General features: G+C 41.7%; 3 protein-coding genes across 4 annotated transcripts; 2 read left to right on the top strand and 1 right to left on the bottom strand.

Moving 5' to 3' along the window:
• Positions 1-369: 369 nt before the first annotated feature.
• On the bottom strand, positions 370-7,175 carry LOC132874906 (polyadenylate-binding protein 4-like). Of its 2 annotated transcripts, none has more exons than XM_060911397.1 (7): positions 7,001-7,175; positions 6,416-6,604; positions 2,895-3,064; positions 2,707-2,815; positions 1,466-1,599; positions 1,220-1,270; positions 370-1,054 (listed from the first exon to the last, which is right to left on the bottom strand). In XM_060911397.1, the coding sequence occupies exons 2-7, from the start codon at positions 6,597-6,599 to the stop codon at positions 986-988; spliced, it is 717 nt and encodes a 238-aa protein (XP_060767380.1). In that variant the 5' UTR covers positions 6,600-6,604; positions 7,001-7,175; the 3' UTR covers positions 370-985. The 2 variants fall into 2 exon arrangements, with proteins under 2 accessions (XP_060767380.1, XP_060767382.1); XM_060911399.1 differs by lacking the exon at positions 7,001-7,175 and adding an exon at positions 6,791-6,868.
• An 856-nt stretch (positions 7,176-8,031) lies between these two features.
• On the top strand, positions 8,032-14,555 carry LOC132874907 (polyadenylate-binding protein 4-like). Its single transcript, XM_060911400.1, has 7 exons — positions 8,032-8,146; positions 8,541-8,729; positions 12,380-12,549; positions 12,644-12,731; positions 13,843-13,976; positions 14,216-14,266; positions 14,432-14,555. The coding sequence occupies exons 2-7, from the start codon at positions 8,546-8,548 to the stop codon at positions 14,504-14,506; spliced, it is 702 nt and encodes a 233-aa protein (XP_060767383.1). The 5' UTR covers positions 8,032-8,146; positions 8,541-8,545; the 3' UTR covers positions 14,507-14,555.
• A 4,502-nt stretch (positions 14,556-19,057) lies between these two features.
• Positions 19,058-25,654, top strand: LOC132874805 (B-cell receptor CD22-like). Its single transcript, XM_060911210.1, has 10 exons — positions 19,058-19,130; positions 21,210-21,434; positions 22,542-22,886; positions 22,958-23,176; positions 23,280-23,549; positions 24,242-24,338; positions 24,466-24,502; positions 24,616-24,693; positions 24,774-24,851; positions 25,347-25,654. Exons 1-10 carry the CDS (start codon positions 19,058-19,060, stop codon positions 25,359-25,361), a joined length of 1,437 nt encoding a protein of 478 aa, XP_060767193.1. The 3' UTR covers positions 25,362-25,654.
• Positions 25,655-27,869: the final 2,215 nt, after the last annotated feature.

The raw sequence follows: 27,869 nt of genomic DNA, 5'->3' as shown, positions 1-27,869 counted from the left end.
GTGTGAAGTCGAGCAGTTCATAGTAAAACCCCTGGAACAGCTGGACCTTCAGGTTCTTTATCCAACTCGGACATTTACAACTTAATCGGATTCACAGAATCAAGTTTTCACTCTGTGGCTCTGTTAAAGTTCCCTCTTTCATGCAGATAAACCATAATTCTTACTGATTAATAATAACTACAATAATAATCATAACATTTTATTCACATAGCATTTTCAGTACAGAAACTGCAGCTCAAACTGCTTTACATTAAAAGATGAGAAAATATACATCAAGATAAAAATATTTAAGAATTTAACCTTCAAGTGAATAAATTTGCAGTTTATGTTGAAGTTTATTTTGAAATTCTATTTAAAATGTGTGCATGTGACAAAGACTTCTTCATAAAATGACAATCAAGATGTAGAGCACTTTACAAGACTTGCAATATTGGGTGTGTGAGGGAATTTTAATGGATGAACATTATTATTCTCTGTGTTTTTGTATGTTGAACTAAAGTGGCTTAGTTACTGAGAAGAGATGTTTTTCCACATGCTGTAATCGCTTTTCTGTGGCCTTGGTGGTAATGAGCAGGGTGCTTGAGTTCGTCCTAACTACGCATCTTCTCATGATGTAATCACCTTTCCTGACCTCGGTGGTGATAAGCAGGGAGCTTGAGCTCTCCCTAACTCTCATCTGCCTGCACATACCAGAGCACGCCAGGTGCACTCATTAGTAAAACTTCATAGAAAATCTTCAGCCAATCACGTGACGACACAAGCAGTGAGCGAATGCTTTCAGAGTATAATAGATAACATTCCTAAAACACAACTCAGAGTGCGCGTACTCTCGGCATCATCAGAAGTGGTGTCTTCTTCTATTCTTCTCTTTCCTTTCCTATTTTATATATCTTTTATATGATCTACTGTAATAAATAACTGAAAAGACGACTCCTAAGCGTTCTGGAGTGTTTATTAGAAATTTCCATTACGGGTGCAGTGTTTTTTAAAATCTATACTCCTTCTTCTTCCTTCTTTTCTTGTTCTCGTCACCGAACAGCATCTTGACGGCTTCCTGTAAGAGAAGTGCACAAGGTCAGAAACGACTCCTGAACGTTTTTGATCTCTGTGTAAACTGTGATGTGACGAAACGTTTCAATAGAAATCAAATACAAAATATAGTTGTGTGTCTCAGAACTGAATTTCAGCAGATGTCCAGTTTTTATTAAAAGATCCTCACCGGCTTGAGACCAGCTTCCCTCGCCTTCAGGATCGCGTCCATTTCATCCACCTACACACAGAGAGAGAGGAGGAAAGAGGGATTGGTGGGTGGGGTTTTGTTTCCACATAGCCAAAGTTAATTCATCATTTCAATATCAGACGCTTTTAAGAATCAGAGATGAAACACTCTGTAAATTGCTTGAGTGTGTGTGTGTGTGTGTGTGTGTGTGTGTGTGTGTGTGTGTGTGTGTGTGTGTGTGCTCACTTTGGCATACAGGAGCTCAGGATCGCTGATCATATTCATGATTTCGTAATTGTTCTGGTTCCCTGCAAGCATCCAGGTGATCTTATTTGCCAAGTTCGGGTGGATTTTCTCAACAAGAGGCAACAAGTGATCATCTGCAGACAGACAGAGAGAGTGAGTGAGGTGTGAGAGAACAGAAATCGAGTGAATGGTCCCAGCCATCCAATCATGTAACATGGGCGGGGTTCAGGCGCCAGACTCTTTCTATTCTCGATTATTGAGGAACAAAAGCAAGATGAGTTAAAAGCAGGTGCTTGGAGAAATTTTCGATCTCGACAAGGAAACACATCGCAAACCATAATGGGGGAGAAAAAAAAGGTACCCTATGGGTCCATGTGGCTACTGTTCATAAATAAAATAGTTTTCTGATCCCATGTCCATACAGTAAATATAGCATATATACACATGTTATCAATTCTACTCGCCTCATCTCTTGCAAGCATCACCAAGCTGCGAGCAGCATCAGGGCTTGGAGTGTTTTGGTTACCATGTTTTGTTTAGTGTATTTTGTTCTAAATGCAGTGCTGTGAACTCGATCTATTTTCAAAATAGTACGAAAGCACTTGTTCATGAATTGTCTTTGAAGCATTATTTAGAACTAATGAGCACATTTTGTTTCACAAGTGGAGTGTAAAGACTCTGAAATAAAAAATACAATTAAAAAATTAAAGCCAATAGCAGAAGTTTGATATCGGCTTCTCAAGCTATCTGCCAAAAAGCTAAAAAAAAAAACTTTCAAAACCTTTCATTTGACCTTTCAGAAGGACCAAACAAAAGCCATGATAATCAAAAAGGTACATTTTCTTCAAATGAACACCACTTACTCGATATCGAATCAGTAGCCTTGGTGAACCACAAGGTGAATTTCGTTTATCTTTTTATCTGCCCATTATCTTACAACACTACGAAGTTATAACGAGGTTTCTCTTATTCCATTTCTGGTTCTGATTGGTTCTGAAGTCTATCAAGAAGTAGAACGGGTAATCGAACTTGATCAGGATAAGTGCTGATTGGTTACGAAGTCTCATTATTGTTACACTCATTCTTACATAGTGGCTACTGCCTCGCTTTGCCTCTTTGAGGCAGTGGCCACAAAAAAAACAAAAACAAACAGTGGATTATATGCTGAGCTGCAGAGCAGGAGTGTGTATGAGCCAGATGTTGGTGTGTGTTTTTTATGCATGTATGAGTGTGAAACTCACGCGCCATCTGGACTTGTTCATCTACAGGACATGATTCCAACATGTAGATGGTCAGCCTTTTCCCAGCAGATGGTGATGTGGGTCCATCCTGGACACAGAGGAACTCATTCTTCTTCTTCTATTATTATTATTATTATTATTATTATTATTATTATTATTACGACTCATTACTCGTGTTTTGTCCTTACTGTTGCGTCCTTGTCTGGCTGAACTTCACTCACAGGTGACACAGCTGTAGGAGGCACTGCATCAGTTGTAGCTGGAAGTTCTTTTGCAGCTGAAACTGGAACCACAACTGGACTGCTGTCCCCAACTGCAGCTGTCTCAACAGCTGGGACGCTTTCCAGCGCTCGCTCAGCTGAAGGAACGAAAACACATCACAGCTCATTCATTTCAGTGAAAAAAACATTATCGGTATCAATTATACTATGTGCATGCAGTCAGATTCAGAAGTACTGGCATCCTTGGTAAAGATGGGTCAGAAAGGTTATGAAAATTTGAATATTATATATACACACACAGTATATATGGCTTTACATTAACTTTTTTGCTCACCGGCCACTGTGGCTAGTGGTTTTCCTGAGTCACTAGCCATTCAGCCTTTTCACTAGCCACAATTTTGTTGCCAGGAAATCAAAGTTTTTTATTCACCATGATATGTTAAAGTTCGGAAGATCTAGATTTAATTATGAATGGCAGCGTATAATGTATCTCTACAATAGCACTCAAGTATTCAGTGCTGTTAAGGTAGCTCCCTATATGAAAACATGCAACCAATTCAGACAAAAATATAAACAGAGTATTCTGTTTATTGGACTCAAATTCAAGCCCCTTACAATATGAAATATCGTATGATATGAAAAATAACATTCAGTACAACTGAACTGATTCTAATATTAAAAGTCCAGTTCAAAACATTTATCATTGAAAAACATTTGATGTTTTGATATGCAAGTATTATGTGTATTATCAAGTATTATTATGTATATTATGTATTATCTATTAATAGTGTGTGTGTGTGTGTGTGTGTGTGTGTGTGTGTGTGTGTGTGTGTGTGTGTGAACATGTGTAGAGAGAGACATTAAATGTCCTCATTACATTCATCATCAGATGAGTCTGAATGGTCCATGAAAAATGGTCTTCGTGACCTGAGGCTTCCAGCAGGCCATAAGTTGATAGCTGGGGCGAGATCAACTTCTTTCCAATCGCATGAACGTTTCTAAACAGCAGCTCCAGCCTCTCCAGCTCAGCCGACTTCATGACAGCCAGGGACTGAAAGCAATGCTGTCCTGTAGTGACCAGCCATCTTCGCCTGTTTTGATGTTATAGTACCGGTGTGTGCATTTGACTTTTCGTGGTCCTTTATAGTTTTGAGTTTAAAATTACTGGTGCCCGTCTTTGCCAGACTTTCTACAGTCTTCACAGTACATGGTATTTTCAGTTTTGCTATGAACTAGCCAATCTCACCCGAACTTCCATTTGTCATTGAATCTTCCTATTATTGTCTTGTTCATCTCCATGGCCGCAGCCAGCTCTGAGGCCCCCGCAGTCCGGACCTCAGTCATTTTTAAGAGCTGAAAATACATTGGTACGCTAAATATTCAACTGGATAAAAAATAAAGAATAACATTAAAACGTCTCTGTAAAAAGTGTTAAGTTAATGATGTTAAACGCTGATTCTGTCTGTTTGGTGTGCGCAGCTCTGAGACCAAGAACAAAAAAGCGAATGAGCACATGCGTGACTCGGGGGAGGAACACAGTGCAGGAGACAAGGGGTTTCCATGGTAACCATCAGCGCACTTTCATGAAGCTATTAAATTTACATTTTCGAACTTCGTAGTCAGCTGGGATAGGCTCCAGCTTGCCTGCGACCCTGTAGAACAGGATAAAGCGTCTAGAGATAATGAGATGAGATGAAAAAATGAATATATTATTTCCCAGCTTAAGATCAGTCCGTATTGTGAAATACTGTGACCTCGGCCCAGAGGTCTCGGTCAGTATTTTCAAGACCTCGGTCACGGTATTTCACGATACGGACCCCCCAGCTGGTAAATAACACACACACACACACACACGACGGTACTGTTCCGTCCCGGGCTATGAGAGATATGTTACACTGATTCTGACAACATGATGACATTGTGGCTACAGCCTACAAAAGAAACAAACAAACAAAAAACCCTTACGAATGACTAGGTACGCTTTTTCGACCAACAGGGAACAGGTTCTTGAACCAATTCCATTCAGGATTCTTTGAACAAGAACAGAATCCGTTCTCTGTGGGTCGAAAAGGGGTAACATCCCAGTTTGGTTATACTAAACATAGGCACGAATGGAACGCTGCTCAGCCAATCAAATTAGTGAGTCTGTATATTACTGAACTGTTGTATAATTAGTTAATTAGCTGATTATAGCTGAACCAGGGGAAAATGGTGCATTCCAGGACCACATTCAGGAACCTGTGGTGTAATGTGAACGTGGCCATGCCTCTAGTGGCTTTCCATATAGGATGCGCCATCAGAACCCTATTCAACATCTTGAAAGAGGCTCAAGAGGAGCTCAAATGACTCTCTGAGCAGATCGGGTTTACTTTTCAGGTTTACTCCGGACTACATGTGCAGCAGTGCAGTTGTAGCCTGCCTTGTTTGTGAATTTAAAAATACAGTAAATCATTCCATAAGCCAAAGCAATAGAGTGGAAAGTTTCAACTTATGTTTGCCTTGGATAACTTTGCCTAAAACATGGTGGTGTATACTGATTTTTTTCCCCAGAATGTTTTTTTGTGTGTGTGTGTGTCGGTGTAACGGATGCCAGATTGTTAATGTATCTCAGTTCCATAGGCTACATGGTTAGGGGATCTTTTGTCCTCATTGCTTGGGCCAGATCAAACCATTAAACAAGCTTCAATTATTCTTACTCTTGCCACATACATGATTTTTTTTTTCAAAACTGATGATATTCAGTTCAAACACCATTAAAAGTAACTTCAGGAATAGATCTCTTGTGTGATGTGTAATTCACCCTCTCATTTAAATATGGAGAAAATGTTTTGGCGCGCGCTTTGCGCATCACGGACCTCGGTGATTTTAAAATGCTGCTCCGGCCCTGATCATCTCTGCCCCTTTTTCCCTGAGCAGCAGGGTTTGAAACTCCAGCTATATGCCGCCACATAGTGCACTTGTCAGTCGTCAGCAACTTTGTTGCTTCGGTCATTAACCGCAGGTTACCGTATCACTGATTTTACCTGAGACGTTAAAGTACGTTCTAAACAATTCTAACATGTTGTCAGAATGTTTACGCAGGTGCTCATGGGAGTTGTAGGCGCGTAATGTTACATTGCAATGCGTTTATTATATCAGATGCCTTCAGAGAAAACTACAAAAAATATATTGTCATACCACAGAATAAACCACCCGCCGAAGTGGCTAGTGAGACTAAAGTCATTACCCGCCAAAGCCCAATTTTACCCGCATTTGGCGGGTGCTAATGTAAAGCCCTGATTTTATATGTATTCTAAGAGAATTTTAAAAACTTCAAAAAATTAAGCTTTTTAGAGGCACAGATTTTAACTTATTCATGTATGAAAGCAGTAACATCATACATAAATCACACATGGATCCTTGAGCAGGCTATAAACTGGTATTAAAAATGCAGAAATAGTGTCGGGAACAGCGTTCTCCTGTCTTTTGTATGGTTTGTACTGTCTTACCATCAGCTCGATGCAGAAAGTTGACGAAAGTGTCGCCGCGTGAGGAGAAGGTCTTCTTGTCCCTGCACATGTGGACAGAGTGAACGGATCCTGCACGGCTCACCATCTCCACCAACATCATCTCGGTGACATCAGGGTGCAGATCACCCACATACAGTGAGGTCATTGTGGAGTTTGAGTTCATTTTACCTAGAGAGAGAGAGAGAAAAATCAGACTTTCAGTGGTGGAGAAAAGCAAGGAGACCAACTGAATGATGGACAGAACATTGTCAGCATCGACACGGTAACCTCCTGTTTTAAACAGACAAAGCTGAGGATAAGTACACTAAAATGCATTTCTCGATGGAGACTGGAGGAATCGTAAAACGTAAGGACCTAAAGGCTGAACGTCGGTTTCCCAAAAGCATCGCAGCAAAAAGATTATCGGTAAATGGTAGAGCAAGCAGCACAATGCACTCTCTGATCAGTATGAAGGTAAAGAAGAAGGAATGAGAACACACAGTTATGAGATTAGTGTGTGTCGTGTTAGTAAACTATTAAAACTTAAAAAAATACAAATCACTCAGTTAGTACAAGGTGACTTACTACGAAGGAGAAGATTAAATCGCTGGAAACTCGCTGTTACTCGCTGTGAAGGTTTGTGTCGCTCTGAAGCTCTGTGTGGATGTGTGGCTCTTATATAGCTGCAGATTTTGAAACATAACTAATTAAACTGTTTTCATTTAAACTAATTAAACTTTCTGAATCTGTGACCTGGGTTTTCCCCTAAACTTTAGGGGAAACCCCAGGTCACGTGACCAGGTGACATCAGCTCCCTGAGAGAGAGAGAGAGAGAGAGAGAGAGAGAGAGAGAGAGCATCCTGATCGCTCTGTGTTGCTCAGTAGCCCATTCAGTGTTCTGTGTGTGGCTTTACATCTTCTCTCCCGGACCGAGAGCTCATAGGCTCGTCAGAGTGAAGCCATCTGGCCGCCATCTTACCCCTCACATCGCGTGGATTTGGTTTGTGTGTTAAACCGTCATATCTGATCAAACTGGCCCCAAGACAAGTTTCTCCTGACTTTTTTCCCACTGCTATAATTATTTTAACGGAAATTATTTCAGTTTATCTTTCTCTTACAGTCAGGTCTGAACGGTATTTATTGGTCACAAGCTGCATGAATATTGTGACAGTGAATTATGTGACAAATAAATACCGTTCAGACCTGACTGTAAGAGAAAGATAAACTGAAATAATTTCCGTAAAAATAATTATAGCAGTGGGAAAAAAGTCAGGAGAAACTTGTCTTGGGGCCAGTTTGATCAGATATGACGGTTTAACACACAAACCAAATCCACGCGATGTGAGGGGTAAGATGGCGGCCAGATGGCTTCACTCTGACGAGCCTATGAGCTCTCGGTCCGGGAGAGAAGATGTAAAGCCACACACACAGAACACTGAATGGGCTACTGAGCAACACAGAGCGATCAGGATGCTCTCTCTCTCTCTCTCTCTCTCTCAGGGAGCTGATGTCACCTGGTCACGTGACCTGGGTTTTCCCCTAAAGTTTAGGGGAAAACCCAGGTCACATGATTCAGACAGTTTAATTAGTTTAAATGAAAACAGTTTAATTAGTTATGTTTCAAAATCTGCAGCTATATAAGAGCCACACATCCACACAGAGCTTCAGAGCGACACAAACCTTCACAGCGAGTAACAGCGAGTTTCCAGCGATTTAATCTTCTCCTTCGTAGTAAGTCACCTTGTACTAACTGAGTGATTTGTATTTTTTTAAGTTTTAATAGTTTACTAACACGACACACACTAATCTCATAACTGTGTGTTCTCATTCCTTCTTCTTTCCCTTCATACTGATCAGAGAGTGCATTGTGCTGCTTGCTCTACCATTTACCGATAATCTTTTTGCTGCGATGCTTTTGGGAAACCGACGTTCAGCCTTTAGGTCCTTACGTTTTACGATTCCTCCAGTCTCCATCGAGAAATGCATTTTAGTGTACTTATCCTCAGCTTTGTCTGTTTAAAACAGGAGGTTACCGTGTCGATGCTGACAATGTTCTGTCCATCATTCAGTTGGTCTCCTTGCTTTTCTCCACCACTGAAAGTCTGATTTTTCTCTCTCTCTCTAGGTAAAATGAACTCAAACTCCACAATGACCTCACTGTATGTGGGTGATCTGCACCCTGATGTCACCGAGATGATGTTGGTGGAGATGGTGAGCCGTGCAGGATCCGTTCACTCTGTCCACATGTGCAGGGACAAGAAGACCTTCTCCTCACGCGGCGACACTTTCGTCAACTTTCTGCATCGAGCTGATGGTAAGACAGTACAAACCATACAAAAGACAGGAGAACGCTGTTCCCGACACTATTTCTGCATTTTTAATACCAGTTTATAACCTGCTCAAGGATCCATGTGTGATTTATGTATGATGTTACTGCTTTCATACATGGATAAGTTAAAATCTGTGCCTCTAAAAAGTTTAATTTTTTGAAGTTTTTTAAATTCTCTTAGAATACATATAAAATCAGGGCTTTACATTAGCACCCGCCAAATGCGGGTAAAATTGGGCTTTGGCGGGTAATGACTTTAGTCTCACTAGCCACTTTGGCGGGTGGTTTATTCTGTGGTATGACAATATATTTTTTGTAGTTTTCTCTGAAGGCATCTGATATAATAAACGCATTGCAATGTAACATTACGCGCCTACAACTCCCATGAGCACCTGCGTAAACATTCTGACAACATGTTAGAATTGTTTAGAACGTACTTTAACGTCTCAGGTAAAATCAGTGATACGGTAACCTGCGGTTAATGACCGAAGCAACAAAGTTGCTGACGACTGACAAGTGCACTATGTGGCGGCATATAGCTGGAGTTTCAAACCCTGCTGCTCAGGGAAAAAGGGGCAGAGATGATCAGGGCCGGAGCAGCATTTTAAAATCACCGAGGTCCATGATGCGCAAAGCGCGCGCCAAAACATTTTCTACATATTTAAATGAGAGGGTGAATTACACATCACACAAGAGATCTATTCCTGAAGTTACTTTTAATGGTGTTTGAACTGAATATCATCAGTTTTGAAAAAAAAAAATCATGTATGTGGCAAGAGTAAGAATAATTGAAGCTTGTTTAATGGTTTGATCTGGCCCAAGCAATGAGGACAAAAGATCCCCTAACCATGTAGCCTATGGAACTGAGATACATTAACAATCTGGCATCCGTTACACCGACAAAAAAAAAAAAAAAAAAACATTCCGGGGAAAAAAAATCAGTATACACCACCATGTTTTAGGCAAAGTTATCCAAGGTAAACATAAGTTGAAACTTTCCACTCTATTGCTTTGGCTTATCGAATGATTTACTGTATTTTTAAAATCACAAACAAGGCAGGCTACAACTGCACTGCTGCACATGTAGTCCGGAGTAAACCTGAAAAGTAAACCCGATCTGCTCAGAGAGTCATTTGAGCTCCTCTTGAGCCTCTTTCAAGATGTTGAATATAGGGTTTTGATGGCGCATCCTATATGGAAAGCCACTAGAGGCATGGCCACGTTCACATTACACCACAGGTTCCTGAATGTGGTCCTGGAATGCACCATTTTCCCCTGGTTCAGCTATAATCAGCTAATTAACTAATTATACAACAGTTCAGTAATATACAGACTCACTAATTTGATTGGCTGAGCAGCGTTCCATTCGTGCCTATGTTTAGTATAACCAAACTGGGACGTTACCCCTTTTCGACCCACAGAGAACGGATTCTGTTCTTGTTCAAAGAATCCTGAATGGAATTGGTTCAAGAACCTGTTCCCTGTTGGTCGAAAAGGCGTACCTAGTCATTCGTAAGGGTTTTGTTTGTTTGTTTGTTTCTTTTGTAGGCTGTAGCCACAATGTCATCATGTTGTCAGAATCAGTGTAACATATCTCTCATAACCCGGGACGGAACAGTACCGTCGTGTGTGTGTGTGTATTGTTTACCAGCTGGGGGGTCCGTATCGTGAAATACCGTGACCGAGGTCTTGAGACCGAGGCCTCTGGGCCGAGGTCACAGTATTTCACAATACGGATTGACCTTAAAGGAACAGTCCACTGTACTTCCATAATGAAATATGCTCTTATCTGAATTGAGACGAGCTGCTCCGTACCTCTCCGAGCTTTGCGCGACCTCCCAGTCAGTCAGACGCGCTGTCACTCCTGTAAGCAATGTAGCTAGGCTCAGTATGGCCAATGGTATTTTTTGGGGCTGTAGTTAGATGCGACCAAACTCTTCCGTGTTTTTCCTGTTTACATAGGTTTATATGACCAGTGATATGAAACAAGTTCAGTTACACAAATTGAAACGTAGCGATTTTCTATGCTATGGAAAGTCCGCACTATAATGACAGGCGTACTAACACCTTCTGCGCGCTTCGGCAGCGCATTGATACGGAGTTCCAAGAGGTGAAGGTATCAATGCGCTGTCGAAGCGCGCAGAAGGTGTTAGTACGCCTGTCATTATAGTGCAGACTTTCCATAGCATAGAAATTCGCTACGTTTCAATTTGTGTAACTGAACTTGTTTCATATCAACTTGATTGATTCAAACTTGTTTCATCGGTCATATAAACCTATGTAAACAGGAAAAACGCGGAAGAGTTTGGTCGCATCTAACTACAGCCCCAAAAAATACCATTGGCCATACTGAGCCTAGCTACATTGCTAACAGGAGTGACAGCGCGTCTGACTGTGTCTGACTGACTGGGAGGTCGCGCAAAGCTCGGAGAGGTATGGAGCAGCTCGTCTCAATTCAGATAAGAGCATATTTCATTATGGAAGTACGGTGGACTGTTCCTTTAAGCTGAGAAATAATATATTTATTTTTTCATCTCATCTCATTATCTCTAGACGCTTTATCCTGTTCTACAGGGTCGCAGGCAAGCTGGAGCCTATCCCAGCTGACTACGGGCGAAAGGCGGGGTACACCCTGGACAAGTCGCCAGGTCATCACAGGGCTGACACATAGACACAGACAACCATTCACACTCACATTCACACCTACGGTCAATTTAGAGTCACCAGTTAACCTAACCTGCATGTCTTTGGACTGTGGGGGAAACCGGAGCACCCGGAGGAAACCCACACGGACACGGGGAGAACATGCAAACTCCATACAGAAAGGCCCTCGCCGGCCACGGGGCTCGAACCCAGGACCTTCTTGCTGTGAGGCGACAGCGCTAACCACTACACCACCGTGCCGCCCTGATGATGAATGTCATGAGGACATTTAATGTCTCTCTCTACACATGTTCACACACACACACACACACACACACACACTATTAATAGATAATACATAATATACATAATAATACTTGATAATACACATAATACTTGCATATCAAAACATCAAATGTTTTTCAATGATAAATGTTTTGAATTGGACTTTTAATATTAGAATCAGTTCAGTTGTACTGAATGTTATTTTTCATATCATACGATATTTCATATTGTAAGGGGCTTGAATTTGAGTTCAATAAACAGAATACTCTGTTTATATTTTTGTCTGAATTGGTTGCATGTTTTCATATAGGGAGCTACCTTAACAGCACTGAATACTTGAGTGCTATTGTAGAGATACATTATACGCTGCCATTCATAATTAAATCTAGATCTTCCGAACTTTAACATATCATGGTGAATAAAAAACTTCGATTTCCTGGCAACAAAATTGTGGCTAGTGAAAAGGCTGAATGGCTAGTGACTCAGGAAAACCACTAGCCACAGTGGCCGGTGAGCAAACAAGTTAATATAAAGCCATATATACTGTGTGTGTATATATAATATTCAAATTTTCATAACCTTTCTGACCCATCTTTACCAAGGATGCCAGTACTTCTGAATCTGACTGCATGCACATAGTATAATTGATACCGATAATGGTTTTTTCACTGAAATGAATGAGCTGTGATGTGTTTTCGTTCCTTCAGCTGAGCGAGCGCTGGAAAGCGTCCCAGCTGTTGAGACAGCTGCAGTTGGGGACAGCAGTCCAGTTGTGGTTCCAGTTTCAGCTGCAAAAGAACTTCCAGCTACAACTGATGCAGTGCCTCCTACAGCTGTGTCACCTGTGAATGAAGTTCAGCCAGACAAGGACGCAACAGTAAGAACAAAACACGAGTAATGAGTCGTAATAATAATAATAATAATAATAATAATAATAATAGAAGAAGAAGAATGAGTTCCTCTGTGTCCAGGATGGACCCACATCACCATCTGCTGGGAAAAGGCTGACCATCTACATGTTGGAATCATGTCCTGTAGATGAACAAGTCCAGATGGCGCGTGAGTTTCACACTCATACACGCATAAAAAACACACACCAACATCTGGCTCATACACACTCCTGCTCTGCAGCTCAGCGTATAATCCACTCTTTGTTTTTTTTGTGGCCACTGCCTCAAAGAGGCGAAGCGAGGCAGTAGCCATGTCATCATGTTGTAAGAATGAGTGTAACAATAGTGAGACTTCATAACCAATCAGCACTTATCCTGATCAAGTTCGATTACCCGTTCTACTTCTTGATAGACTTCAGAACCAATCAGAACCAGAAATGGAATAAGAGAAACCTCGTTATAACTTCGTAGTGTTGTAAGATAATGGGCAGATAAAAAGATAAACGAAATTCACCTTGTGGTTCACCAAGGCTACTGATTCGATATCGAGTAAGTGGTGTTCATTTGAAGAAAATGTACCTTTTTGATTATCATGGCTTTTGTTTGGTCCTTCTGAAAGGTCAAATGAAAGGTTTTGAAAGTTTTTTTTTTTTTTTAGCTTTTTGGCAGATAGCTTGAGAAGCCAATATCAACTTCTGCTATTGGCTTTAATTTTTTAATTGTATTTTTTATTTCAGAGTCTTTACACTCCACTTGTGAAACAAAATGTGCTCATTAGTTCTAAATAATGCTTCAAAGACAATTCATGAACAAGTGCTTTCATACTATTTTGAAAATAGATCGAGTTCACAGCACTGCATTTAGAACAAAATACACTAAACAAAACATGGTAACCAAAACACTCCAAGCCCTGATGCTGCTCGCAGCTTGGTGATGCTTGCAAGAGATGAGGCGAGTAGAATTGATAACATGTGTATATATGCTATATTTACTGTATGGACGTGGGATCAGAAAACTATTTTATTTATAAACAGTAGCCACATGGACCCATAGGGTACCTTTTTTTCTCCCCCATTATTATTTGCGATGTGTTTCCTTGTCGAGATCGAAAACTTCTCCAAGCACCTGCTTTCAACTCGTCTTGCTTTTGTTCCTCAATAATCGAGAATAGAAAGAGTCTGGCGCCTGAACCCCGCCCATGTTACATGATTGGATGGCTGGGACCATTCAATCGATTTCTGTTCTCTCACACCTCACTCACTCTCTCTGTCTGTCTGCAGATGATCACTTGTTGCCTCTTGTTGAGAAAATCCACCCGAACTTGGCAAATAAGATCACCTGGATGCTTGCAGGGAACCAGAACAATTACGAAATCATGAATATGATCAGCGATCCTGAGCTCCTGTATGCCAAAGTGAGCGCACACACAATACACACACACACTGCACCAACACACACACACACACACACACACACACACACACACACACACACACACACACACACACACACACACACACTCAAGCAATTTACAGAGTGTTTCATCTCTGATTCTTAAAAGCGTCTGATATTGAAATAATGAATTAACTTTGGCTATGTGGAAACAAAACCCCACCCACCAATCCCTCTTTCCTCCTCTCCCTCTGTGTGTAGGTGGATGAAATGGACGCGATCCTGAAGGCGAGGGAAGCTGGTCTCAAGCCGGTGAGGATCTTTTAATAAAAACTGGACATCTGCTGAAATTCAGTTCTGAGACACACAACTATATTTTGTATTCGATTTCTACTGAAACGTTTCGTCACATCACAGTTTACACAGAGATCAAAAACGTTCAGGAGTCGTTTCTGACCTTGTGCACTTCTCTTACAGGAAGCCGTCAAGATGCTGTTCGGTGACGAGAACAAGAAAAGAAGGAAGAAGAAGAAGAAGGAGTATAGATTTTAAAAAACACTGCACCCGTAATGGAAATTTCTAATAAACACTTCAGAACGCTTAGGAGTCGTCTTTTCAGTTATTTATTACAGTAGATCATATAAAAGATATATAAAATAGGAAAAGTGAAGAATAGAAGAAGACACCACTTCTGATGATGCCGAGAGTACGCGCACTCTGAGTTGTGTTTTAGGAATGTTATCTATTATACTCTGAAAGCATTCGCTCACTGCTTGTGTCGTCACGTGATTGGCTGAAGATTTTCTATGAAGTTTTACTAATGAGTGCACCTGGCGTGCTCTGGTATGTGCAGGCAGATGAGAGTTAGGGAGAGCTCAAGCTCCCTGCTTATCACCACCGAGGTCAGGAAAGGTGATTACATCATGAGAAGATGCGTAGTTAGGACGAACTCAAGCACCCTGCTCATTACCACCAAGGCCACAGAAAAGCGATTACAGCATGTGGAAAAACATCTCTTCTCAGTAACTAAGCCACTTTAGTTCAACATACAGAAACACAGAGAATAATAATGTTCATCCATTAAAATTCCCTCACACACCCAATATTGCAAGTCTTGTAAAGTGCTCTACATCTTGATTGTCATTTTATGAAGAAGTCTTTGTCACATGCACACATTTTAAATAGAATTTCAAAATAAACTTCAACATAAACTGCAAATTTATTCACTTGAATGTTAAATTCTTAAATATTTTTATCTTGATGTATATTTTCTCATCGTTTAATGTAAAGCAGTTTGAGCTGCAGTTTCTGTACTGAAAATGCTATGTGAATAAAATGTTATGATTATTATTGTAGTTATTATTAATCAGTAAGAATTATGGTTTATCTGCATGAAAGAGGGAACTTTAACAGAGCCACAGAGTGAAAACTTGATTCTGTGAATCCGATTAAGTTGTAAATGTCCGAGTTGGATAAAGAACCTGAAGGTCCAGCTGTTCCAGGGGTTTTACTATGAACTGCTCGACTTCACACAGACACAATCTCACTGACATTGTTTCACTCATTTGCTGCTCGTGATTGCTGAGGCTTTGGGGAATATTCTTCAAATCATGTCCTGACCCATCTGAGAATAACTTCTCCAGTAGACCATGTGTCAAGTTGTCAGTTTTGTTTGATTATTTCTGTGCAATTTCCCCAACTTGAATAAAGGATTGTAGCATCTGGTGGAGGTTTAGGGTAATTCTTCACTCAAAGGAGTCGACAAGACAACTGTTTCCGTTTCCTCTTTTTTTTTTCTTTTTATTAAAGTTCAAGGCACATCCATAAAGTTGCAATGGTAGATAGATGGTAGAAACAGTTAACAGGTCTTTACCTCTTTAAGTCTTTAATTCTCTCTTTAGCTCTTAGCACTTTTCCTTTAGCTTTGTCTTTAATTTTCTCTTTAGGTGAAAAACCTTTGAAAATAGAAAAATAGAAAAAAAACACAATTATTAACAGTTAAAATGCAATGCTTCTATGCAAAATACGCATGTAAAAATGCACTATGCAAATGTGCAAATATGCCTTAAATACTTATGCAAAATAGACATATGCAGGGGCATCAGAAGCATTTTTAATGTGGGGGGGACACACTGGCGGGGGGTCCTCCCCCAGAAAATTTTTAATTAATTAGATGCCATTTCCTGCATTCTGGTGTATTTTTAACAGGTTGTTAAACATGTAATTTTACCTTCAAAAGTCACTTAATTCAATGACTATTTTCGAGACTCAACAATAAGTCCTCATTTAACTAGTCCATATATTCATCAGCCTGTTTTTAAACCCACTGCTCTGCCTAAGATAATGAGATGAATGTGACACAATTTATCATCAACAGTGACTTGCCTGCGACCCTGTAGAATAGGATAAAGTGGCTAGAGAATGACTTTATGGGTGCATTTTACTTTTTATTTTGTGTTTCCTTTTTTATTTAGTTTTAGATGTAACACAACATGCCACTGTGCCAAGCAATAGTGACACTCAACTGTATGTTTAAAAATAAGAATATTCATAATCTCACACAATGAACAGGCATGACATGGCATCATGCAAACTTCATAACACAAAATCACACTGTGTCAAGCAACGGTGACACATAAAAAACAACTTCACACAATGAACAGGTGCAATTTTGTTCACCACCAGCAGTGACTTTAGTGGGTGCATTTTACTTTTTTCACACAAAATCACACTGTCAAGCAATGACACATAAAAGAGAACTTCACACAATGAACAAGTGCAGTTTTGTCAACCTACATGCAATGGTGGTACTACAGTAACATTTACAGATTAGTATAACAAATAGATTTATAGATAGAACTCCTTACATTGGTGCCACCACAATTTCTACCACTTCATAACTTTTATCCCCCTTTCCTTCACAATCCACCTGGAATAACATCCATCTCTCTCCATTGCTTTCCTTTCTACTATTCCTTCCCCATACACTGATTTCCCATCTTACTTTCCAGAAAACTGGCAAAGACCAGACAAAACAAGGAATCAATAAATATCATCAGAGCAGACTTGACCTCATTCTTGGCATTACAATAAGGTAGGCATACTGGGGTTGAATGAAATGATAGCTAACAATAAGCTAGCTGATACATCTCCTAACATTGACTAACCAGCTAACTGAACTAACATTTCCATTGTGGGGAAATATTGTCCTGTGGGGAAATTTTGACTTACTTTCCACTTCTTTGTAAAGAATGTCCTTATGTCCATTGTGTCTGGGGAGGAGCAAATACTGCAAACAATTCATCATCAACCAAGAATACCCCATTAGGCTAAGCTTATTTCATTGTTTAGTTGAACATTAATTTAACGTGGCCTAGGGTTAATTTTGAGGGCAGATCACAAAAGAATAAGGTTTTAACAAAAGCAAGACATTGTGAGGTGGCAATGGGGCTGACGTCACCTCCTCCACTTTCCAGCAGCTGCACCAAAAATGTCTCCGCTCGCGCTGAGATTCACTCGCGCGCGGTGAGCTGTTGTAGGGACCGCCCGGAAAACCCGGAGTGGATTTTCAGTGGTCTGTGTATTCTCTTATCGATCCAGTGGAATGGATTCTTTCGCGAAGCAATAGAAACGGCGCTGGGTGAACTCATATTTTATGTTAAATGTGTGTGTGGGGGTCCAAATGAAGAATTATGAAATGTGAGGGGGACACGTCCCCTTCACATTCAATGGTGGCGACGCCCATGGATGAGAATAAATATTTTAAACTACAAAATATGACTGTAGAAAAAATAAGATTTAACTACTTAGTATACACATTAAAATTACAAGGAAATAAACTACCAGAAGAACCAATACAACCAATACCGTCAGATATTTTCACCCATGTGTATTGTCGGACTGAAGAGCGCTTCATTCTCCACACATCAACCAGATCAGTTCTCTTTAAAAAGTGAGATAAAATGGATGAGGAGTGAATGTGTGGTTCCTCTCCAGTGCTATCTAATGTAAAGTCTGTGCAGCAGTTCCAGTCTCCCCCCATTAAAACACACTCCCCTGCATCATTAAAACTTAACTTCTCTTTTAATAAATTAAACAACTCTTCACGTTCAGAGCCTTGGTTTGGTGCATAAACATTGATAAAACTAAGAGTAAAATCCTGTATTTAAACTTTTACCATAAGAACTCTACCTTTCACCAACTCTGTACTGGACACGATGTTTATATCTAAAACAGGAGAGAATAAAATCGCAACTCCTGCACTAACATTTGTCCCATGACTAAGAACATATTGTCCATTCCACCATAAATCCCAGGCTATTTTATTCGACTCGTCACTATGTGTTTCCTGTAATAAAATAATATCCAGTTTTTTCTAATTACTTCAGATAATAAAACTCTTTTCTGTTCATCTCTTCCCCCATTTATATTTAAAGACGCGACTCTTAAACCCTGCATATTGAAAGATAAGAGACGGAAACGTAAAGAGACAGATAAAAAGAACCAGTAGAGGTAAAACACCCAGTGCTGTGCGGCCATTAAAAACTTTTATTTTCTAAGTTTCATTTTCTTAATCATTCTACTTTTGGACTTTTTTAATCCTTTCCTCAGACCAGTAATGTGCTTTTTTAACCGATAATGGTTTTTTTTTTTCCATCTAGTAAATCCATTCCAACAACTCTTTGAAGTGTGGTAACTGATCTGATAAACTTTTCAACATTGGGAAAATAATCTTTAACATTTGCTTTTTTTTCCCAAAAGTTTCATCCAAAAAGTTATTAATTTCCTCTAATGAATAGACGTCCTCACTTTGAGAGCTGCTGTCCATTATAGAAACAGAGTCAGAGTCACAGTCCATGTCAGTCACATTGTCATCATAACAGCGGTCCGGCTTCGTCACCTCTTCTGTCTCACTGTCGGGTCTGAGAGCCTCCTGTAAAACTGGAGACTCGGCGTCCTGCTCAGACCCCCCCACACCGACCTCTCCCGGCTCCACCCTGCTCTGTTCAGCCTCCATCAACTCCGCTGGAACACTACTTCCGGTATCCGTAGCTCCAAGCGCGGAGCTTCCGGACTCAACCTGAGTGGGTGGAGCAGATTCAGATGGCGTTGGCCAACCACTGTTCACCTCTCCGCTGTCAGTCACATCAGTCACTCTACTGCCCCCCTCCTCACCGTCAGTCACATCAACTACCCCGCTGTCCCCCTCACCACCGTCAGTCGCAACAGCTTCACCGCTGTTCACCTCCACACCGTCAGTCACATCAGTCACTCTACTGCCCCCCTCCCCACCTTCAGTCACAACAACTACCCCGCTGTCCCCCTCCCCACCGTCAGTCACATCAGTCACTCTACTGCCCCCCTCCCCACCGTCAGTCACAACATCCACACCACTGTACACTTCCCTACCATCAACTACCCCACTGTCCCCCTCCCCACAGTCAGTCACATCAACTACCCCGCTGTCCCCCTCCCCACGGTCAGTTATGTCAACTACCCCGCTGTCCCCCTCCCCACGGTCAGTCACGTCAACTACCCCGCTGACCCCCTCCCCACGGTCAGTCACATCAACTACCCCGCTGTCCCCCTCCCCATGGTCAGTCACGTCAACTACCCCGCTGACCCCTCCCCATGGTCAGTTACGTCAACTACCCCGCTGTCCCCTCCCCACCGTCAGTCACATCAACTACCCCGCTGTCCCCTCCCCACCGTCAGTCAAATCAACTACCCCGCTGACCCCCTCCCCACGGTCAGTCACGTCAACTACCCCGCTGTCCCCCTCCCCACGGTCAGTCACATCAACTACCCCGCTGAGCCCCTCCCCATGGTCAGTTACGTCAACTACCCCGCTGTCCCCTCCCCACCGTCAGTCACATCAACTACCCCGCTGACCCCCTCCCCACGGTCAGTTACATCAACTACCCCGCTGTCCCCTCCCCACCATCAGTCACATGAACTACCCCGCTGACCCCCTCCCCATGGTCAGTTACGTCAACTACCCCACTGTCCCCTCCCCACCGTCAGTCACATCAACTACCCCGCTGTCCCCCTCCCCATGGTCAGTCACGTCAACTACCCCGCTGTCCCCTCCCCACCGTCAGTCACATCAACTACCCCGCTGTCCCCCTCCCCATGGTCAGTCACGTCAACTACCCCGCTGCCCCCCTCCCCACGGTCAGTTATGTCAACTACCCCGCTGTCCCCTCCCCACCGTCAGTCACATCAACTACCCCGCTGTCCCCCTCCCCATGGTCAGTCACATCAACTACCCCGCTGTCCCCCTCCCCACGGTCAGTTACGTCAACTACCCCGCTGTCCCCTCCCCACGTCAGTCACATCAACTACCCCGCTGACCCCCTCCCCACGGTCAGTCACATCAACTACCCCGCTGTCCCCCTCCCCACGGTCAGTTACGTCAACTACCCCGCTGTCCCCCTCCCTACGGTCAGTCACATCAACTACCCCGCTGTCCCCCTCCCCACGGTCAGTTACGTCAACTACCCCGCTGTCCCCCTCCCCACCGTCGGTCACGTCAACTACCCCGCTGTCCCCCTCCCCATGGTCAGTCACATCAACTACCCCGCTGTCCCCCTCCCCACGGTCAGTCACATCAACTACCCCGCTGTCCCCCTCCCCACGGTCAGGCACATCAACTACCCCGCTGTCCCCCTCCCCACGGTCAGTCTCCGCAGTCCCCCCGCTATCAGTCCCATTCCTTCCCCTTTCCTCACTGACAGTCCCAGCGGCAGCAGCCGGCTCTGCTCCCCGCTGTCTGTGAGGACGCGACCCGCTTGTGTCCCACATCCCCACACTCAAAACATTTCATGCTCCCCGAACTCGCATAAACCATGTAAAACCCTTCCTCGTGTTTAACACGGAAGGAAGCTTCCAGTGTTTGAGTCGGGGAGTCCAGAAACAGAAACACTTGTCTCCGTAGAGACTGAACGTGTTTTAATGTATCGCTCCTACAGCCCAAACTCACCGTCCGGAATCCGCTCGCCAATTTCCTGAAGCGCTTCAGTTCTCGCTCCAGCGCCTCGTTGGGAATAAACGGAGGGACTCCGGACACGGTGACCCGGACAGAGGGCACCGCCAGCGGGCAAACTTGGACAAACTCATTGTTCATATATATATATATATATATATTGTTCTCTATGAGCTGTCTGTCACAGGTAATGCTGCAGGAGAAACAGGAAGTTGACGATAAAACATTCTACATTTGAAAATAACACTAAACCATGTTTATTATTCACAGAGCTGAAGGTTGCAGTAACAGATATATCCGGCTCCACCGCCAAGTGGCTGATCTGTCTCACCACCTGCACTCTGTCTAACAACCCCACTTACATCTGGTACAAGAACGGAGAGCCTCTTCCTCAGCAGTCCCAGATTACTCAGTATTACAGAGTCCCAAAAGAGGAAGCAGGCAGCTACTCCTGCGCTGTAAGAGGACATGAGGATCTTCGCTCTCCTGCTGTCTGTAAGAACTCACTTTAACCTTCACTCACTCTGTCATCGTCTCACTGGCAGCTTCTGTTAGTTTACAGCAGGGGTCGGGAACCTTTTTGCCATGTAGTGCCAATTAGAAATTTTCTTGTTAGTTAGTGTGCCATTCAAATAGGTGTTGTTAACTATGTGTAATTAGACACCACACATTTTAGGCGGATATGGATATTTAATGCACTGAGCAAATGTAAAACACCATTGCACTTGTTTTATGCCATTAACCTCACACACTTTAGCCCACTTTATGCCAGTTGTTTGCTGCACCCTTACGTTTTCTGCCATTTCACCAATTCGTCGCTCAACAGTTCTGGCTGATACGGGCATGTCTTTTATTCTTGATTTATTGTCTCTTTATTTGGCAGCCCCTCAAAAAGACTATCCGAGCTGGAGAGAAAGGCCTCCTTAATGTACTCATCGTCTGTGAATGGCTTTCCATGTTAGCTATGCAGTGAGAAATTATAGAGCTAGCTTCAGTGGCATTGTTTTTAGCTGAGGCAAAGACTTTTAAAGTGTGGGCTTGCTTCCCATATCTGCACACTGCGCGTGAGATTGATTCATCCCTATCTGCCTGATCTTTGAAAGTCTTTCCGTGCTTTGCCTCGAAATGACATTTAACACTGCATGCTCGACACACAACACTTTCAAAACACAACGTGCACACAGCACCGTCCCTCTGAGAAACGAACCCATATTCTTTGGTCCACGAGGAGAGGAAAGCCCGAACTGTCGGCTTCTTTGCCATCTTAGCGCAACTGCTGCATCAAGTTGGCCCATCTCGTGAGAAATATGGGGAGGGGAGGGGGGGGGGGCGCTATATTGTTGTGTAGTCATGCTGAAAGACCATGCAACAGCCAATGACAGTTCAAGATGACGTTTGAACATTTTTAATGTGTTGAATAATTAGGTTTGTGTATCATCATCAGTGTGCCACTGGAAATTCCTTGGTGTGCCAGTTGTGGTACGCGTGCCTAAGGTTGCCAACCCCTGATTTACAATAAACTCACATACAGTGATGTTTTGGCTTTTTTTTTTCTTTTGCATTTATTTAGATTTCTTTTCAAATTACTTTTGTGTGTTTCAGGTGTTTCTGATGAGAAGAGCTGCTGGAGTGTGACTTACTCCACCCAGAATATCTGCTCTCTGATTGGCTCATCAGTGGAGATACATAGTTATTACACATACCCTAATAATTACAAGGTCACTAAAGTGTTGTGGTTCAGTAAAGAGCAGGCTGATGGTGAGGCTGTGGATGTGAGAGAGGATGAGGAGGATCAGGGCCGAGTGCAGCACACACAGAGCTCCCAGAATAACTGGAGTCTGAGAATCACTAACCTGGGAGAGAGAGACGCTCAAACATACAGATTCAGATTCTACACCAATGGGGGTGATTACACCGGCCAACCTGGAGTCTCTCTGTCTGTCACAGGTAATGCACTTACTTATACATTTATTTTGATGAAATAGATCAAAATAGTAAACTGAATTTATTATTTACAGATCTGAAGATTATGGTATCAGACTCAGGTCGTGGACAAAAGACACTGAACTGTCTCACCACCTGCACTCTGTCTCACAACCCCACTTACATCTGGAACAAGAACGGACGGCGTGTGTCTGAGTGTAAATCTGCCTCCTGCTCTGTAGCTGCAGTCAGTGGTGCGGTCAGTTACAGCTGTGCTGTTGAAGGCCATGACAGTCTCCTCTCTCCTCCAGTGTGTGAGTGTGGATTTTCCTCTCCTCAATAGAGTACATCTATATCTCTATCAAATGCTGATCCTGAACTCACACCAGCTGATTCAGGTGTTTTATTTCTAATCAGATTCCCCTAAAAACACCAGAGCAGTGGTTCTTCCCTCTGGAGACACAGTGGAGGGGGATTCAGTGACTCTGAGCTGTAGCAGTGATGCAAACCCTCCTGTTCTCATCTACTCCTGGTTTAAGCAAAATGAAGCTGCAGACACACTGCTGACAACAGGCCAGAATTACAGCATCAGCAACATCAACTCCCAGGACAGCGGACTGTACTACTGCACTGCTCTCAACCAGCTGGGACACGACAACTCTACACCAACACACCTGGATGTGTTACGTAAGTGCAGTCTCAGTCTTCTATGTCAATTCATCCAAACCGTTTTAATTAAAATGATCTTATGTTTATGTATAAAATCTTAAGGAGTCAGGATTTATAATTTCACACTCAAATATCTTACGAAGATAGAAAGTGAAAGTGTATCATAAATCTTTAGAAATAGTTTGCAAAGTTCAAATTTGGCTGATAACATAACAGCATTGACACTGCATCCTGTTGTGGGAATAAATAAGAAATAAATCAAAGAGAGCTTCCACTTATGAACACGCACATAAAAAACACAGCAGAATGGTCGTGTGTGTGTGTTTATTACACTGTGTCTCACAGCTGGTGTGGATTTAAATGCTGGTTAAAATAAAAACTTGTGCAGCACTTATAAACCAGTTTGTAAGAAATGGGTCAGAACTTTTAAAGCTATGCTTTTCATCAAGAAAATCCTGTCTTATCCCAGCATCGGCACTATCAGAGCGTGTATCAGAGGCACATCAAAAATGCCACTGTGCTGGTGGATTTTGCCACACCCCATTTTGCACTGATCCACCTACATTATCACATGTTACTAGCAACATTGTGGAAATGTGATTACATTGACTTCTGTCCAAACAAAATGACCACATGCTATTATTAACCAGCAAATTACACTTTTGCTCGCACAAAACTAGAACCTCATGGTGTTTGTTTTATTTCTAAAGTGTCAGAGAAAAGCCCGCGGTTAATGTTTCTCATGGTGGGACTGGCCGTCTTCTTGGCAGTAATGCTCCTCGGTCTTCCTGCCGTTCTGTGCATTAAGTGAGCAACTGAATTCTTTCATCGTGACAAATAATCTGTACCATAAACTTAATCCAGTCTTAAGCATTAGCTGAATGATGCAGGAACAGATTCAACAGCCATGTTTTGATGTCATTTGTGTGAACAGGAGGAAGAGAAGAGCAGAGAGAGACACAGACGTTCAGGTACTGAGAGAACTTTTCACTTTACAGCTTTATCTTCATCAAGCTCCCCATAAAGTTCCTATAAATCTGTTACTGAGTAAATACTGAAGAAGATTTCTGTTCATTTCTCTCAGCGTGTTCCATCACCTGGAGATGACACATACACAGAACTGAACTCCAGGACGATGTCCCCGGACTATGACACACTGCAAGTACGTCTGCTGCGTGTGTGTGTGTGTGTGTGACCATGGACATATCATATTTAGTTCTCTAAACTCTTTATTTCCCCCAGAATGTTAAAAGCTCTGTCAGTGAGACTTACACAACCCTGAACCCTGCAGCCATGTCCTCTGATTATGACACGCTGACGGTAAGTGTGTTCCTGCTTCACCAGACTGAAATAAATAGTCACCGTCACCTCTCTTTCGTCAGAACAGCACAGGTTTTTAAAACTTATCTTGCCTTCCAGATTTTATTTTCAGCCTTGTAGTTTCGATGGATCCAGATGTTATGGGTTTGTCACAATAGATGGCTGATGTGCAAATTGGTTCCATATCTGTGGTGAAGTGTTTGAAAGTGTAATGCCTCCTGAGACTGCTAACTGGCGAAATGATTCATGACAGTTAAAATGAATTTTTTTTGCTATTTTTTTACTCCAATAATCATTCCTGTATACAAGACTGTAATAAATTGACGAATGTTTATTTCATTTATTTTGGTGGATTTTACAGAAGTGGCACATCCAGATATTTGAAATCTGCAACTTTGTCCTGGAACAGAAAGTCGATAGACAGGAAGTGTGTGTTTGTGCAAAAGAGTGTTTATTACAGTGTATAATTTTATAATGTGTGTGTTTTTATTTCAGAGTTTGGCTCGTTGACTCAGTGAGGAGAAGTACTCCAGAACTGAAGAATGATAACGAACAGTAGATTTTGGTTAGTAATGGGTGTGTAACGATATATTGTGTGATGATAAATCGTGATACAAATTTGATGATTCAAATCAATGAAATAAAAAATTAATCATTATTATTGTTAGGCTGCAAAATCTCTTAGTTTTTCCAAGCTGTAATTGCATTGTTTAGACAACAGCGTGCACAATAATGTACAATAGCGGGAATACAGGTGACTTCATTGTCGGTGGAAGTAACACAGCAGTAATGCTGAAACACACAAAAACCAGGTCGAAAATGGGAATGAGCTGTTGTGTGATTGACTGCACAAATAGATTTAACAAGAAATCAGAGCTCTGGTTAGAGCTCAAGCAAATGGAGGGAGGACAAATCTTGATAAAAGTTTATTAAGAAGAGGCCTATTTGTTATTGACTTTTTCATTTTTCATCAAAGGAATATTTTATTTAATGGGCAATTATATTTTTCTGTAACCTTTACAAATATGGGTAATTAATTATTGTTAGTTATTAAGAAAATGAAACAAAGGTTTATTTTAATTCAACAAAAGGAATATTGAAGTTGATAAAGAATAGGTGAATACATTTTTTAAAAATATTTTTTGGTCATAAAACATTCTTCATTTAATTTTTTTTCAAAAAATATTGTGGGAAAATCGAATTGTGAACCCAAGATCATGAATCAAATCGAATTGGGCGAATCGTTAGATGCCTAGTTAGTGACTTTATATTCAGCATCATGAACAGTACAGGAAGGATGCTCAGGGTACGAGCTTTAGGATTAGAGTTGAAGATTAGATTTAAACAGCATTACGACATCTCAACAAACTCATCTCTGTCTTAAGTGACATTGCTTTGTTATTCAAGCAACTCCTTTAGTTTCTTAGTTGTCTTTTTGCACATTTCATATATTTTATACACACACACACACACACACACACACACACACACACACACAATGAGTGTAGCGATCTGGAATAATCCGTCACATTTTCTACTACATCTCGCTCTCCAGCTTTTTCTCTTCATCGTCTCGTCACTTGCTTGATCTCTGTTCACGCTGACATCAGTGGGGAAATAATCACTTTATGTTAATCACTTGTTGAAAAAAATGATAACTTTATGTGCTTTTGTCTGATCCTATTTGTTATTTTCATGTGCTGTAAAAAGCTGGTTAATGATGATGATGAGAACCGATAATGTAAGAAAACCAACCTCCATCAAGATGAATTCTACTGTCGGCTCTGTTACTGTACAATGTTCAAAATGTTTCTCTGTGCAAGAATAAAACTGAGCTTCTGAGCTTTTATATTGTGATTTTTTTTTTTTGTAGACCATCTTCAAACAGTAACACAAACCTCTTTACATAATAGAGAGAACAATCCTGGTCATTTAAAAAGTGATAATAAAATAAAATTACATCTAAACACTAAATAAATAAAAAGAAGCTCAGCTTCTTGTGGGAAAATGTCAGAATTTCATGAGTCGACAGTCTGAACCAACTCAAACCTGACTGGTCAGAGCGCACCACCTTTTGAAGGAAAGGAGAGAAATTTATAACAGATGAAACGAGAGAGAAAAAAACTGGAATCAGGACACAAAACATCTTCAACTTGGTTTAGAAAAAGAAACTAGAAGGCAAAAGTTTGTAAATTAGCTTTGATGCTGGCTTGACACAGCTCACGAAACAATATCAGAGGTGTTCACGAAGGTGTTGCGAGAAAGCTGCGATGGTATTCTCGGGTGTTGTTGGGTGCTAGGGTGTCGGGTGCTAGGGTGTTGCTGGAGGGGTTTGGTTTTGGGGTTGCCACCTTCAATGAGGGAAAATAAGGGACACTTTATGGTTATTTATTTAGACTGTTTTAACTTAAATATTTCTCGAATGCAAACAATATTTATGAATTATACAATAAATCTATCTAATACTCTTTAACCTTCAGTCCAACCTGAACCCTTGACCGAGTTAAACAGCCTGATCTAATATTTAGCCTGATGCTAGCTAGCTTGACAGCGCCCTCGATACTTCTTCTCCCCCGAGCCTAATTATTTTATGGCTTTTATTTGGGTTCATGATTTTCAGGAAAATCCTCATCATTCAATCAGATCTCGAAAAAGAACATCACAGAACACAAAAATGTATAAAACAACATCATCATGCCATCTCCTCATCAGGGGAAGTCTGAGGGAAAAGGTACTGAGTGATTCCACTCTGTTCTTCCGCCGCTCGGACGTTATCATCACCTGCTGCGTGCTCCATGATAAACTGTACAGTTCGAGTTATTCTCTGCCCCATAACACTGATTCTGATCATCTCCTCGATTTCTTGTGAAACTGGTTTGATTTTATTCCCCATGATGTTATTTCCACCGCTCTGAAGACTTGGTGTCTGTACGAAACTGTGTGGAGGAGAAATATAGGACAATTCATGTTCTTTATCGACTCAACAGTGGATGCAGGATTTTATTTTTCAATACAAGA

The sequence above is a fragment of the Neoarius graeffei genome, chromosome 27, assembly GCF_027579695.1.
Source record: "Neoarius graeffei isolate fNeoGra1 chromosome 27, fNeoGra1.pri, whole genome shotgun sequence".
In the NCBI taxonomy this organism is placed as follows: Eukaryota; Metazoa; Chordata; class Actinopteri; order Siluriformes; family Ariidae; genus Neoarius; species Neoarius graeffei.
This window is presented reverse-complemented; position numbering and strand designations above follow the sequence as displayed.

What these genes read in the sequence shown, in the direction of transcription:
- LOC132874906 (XM_060911397.1), bottom strand. Translation starts at nt 6,599, where the DNA reads ATGAACTCAAACTCCACAATGACCTCACTGTATGTGGGTGATCTGCAC. An exon ending in CTTTCTGCATCGAGCTGATG is followed by an intron (nt 3,065 to 6,415) that starts GTAAGACAGTAC and finishes TCGTTCCTTCAG; the next exon opens with CTGAGCGAGCGCTGGAAAGC. An exon ending in AGCCAGACAAGGACGCAACA is followed by an intron (nt 2,816 to 2,894) that starts GTAAGGACAAAA and finishes TAGAAGAAGAAG; the next exon opens with AATGAGTTCCTCTGTGTCCA.
- LOC132874907 (XM_060911400.1), top strand. Translation starts at nt 8,546, where the DNA reads ATGAACTCAAACTCCACAATGACCTCACTGTATGTGGGTGATCTGCAC. An exon ending in CTTTCTGCATCGAGCTGATG is followed by an intron (nt 8,730 to 12,379) that starts GTAAGACAGTAC and finishes TCGTTCCTTCAG; the next exon opens with CTGAGCGAGCGCTGGAAAGC. An exon ending in GGGAAGCTGGTCTCAAGCCG is followed by an intron (nt 14,267 to 14,431) that starts GTGAGGATCTTT and finishes CTTCTCTTACAG; the next exon opens with GAAGCCGTCAAGATGCTGTT.
- LOC132874805 (XM_060911210.1), top strand. Translation starts at nt 19,058, where the DNA reads ATGGCGTTGGCCAACCACTGTTCACCTCTCCGCTGTCAGTCACATCAG. An exon ending in TCTTCGCTCTCCTGCTGTCT is followed by an intron (nt 21,435 to 22,541) that starts GTAAGAACTCAC and finishes TGTGTGTTTCAG; the next exon opens with GTGTTTCTGATGAGAAGAGC. An exon ending in AACACACCTGGATGTGTTAC is followed by an intron (nt 23,550 to 24,241) that starts GTAAGTGCAGTC and finishes TTATTTCTAAAG; the next exon opens with TGTCAGAGAAAAGCCCGCGG.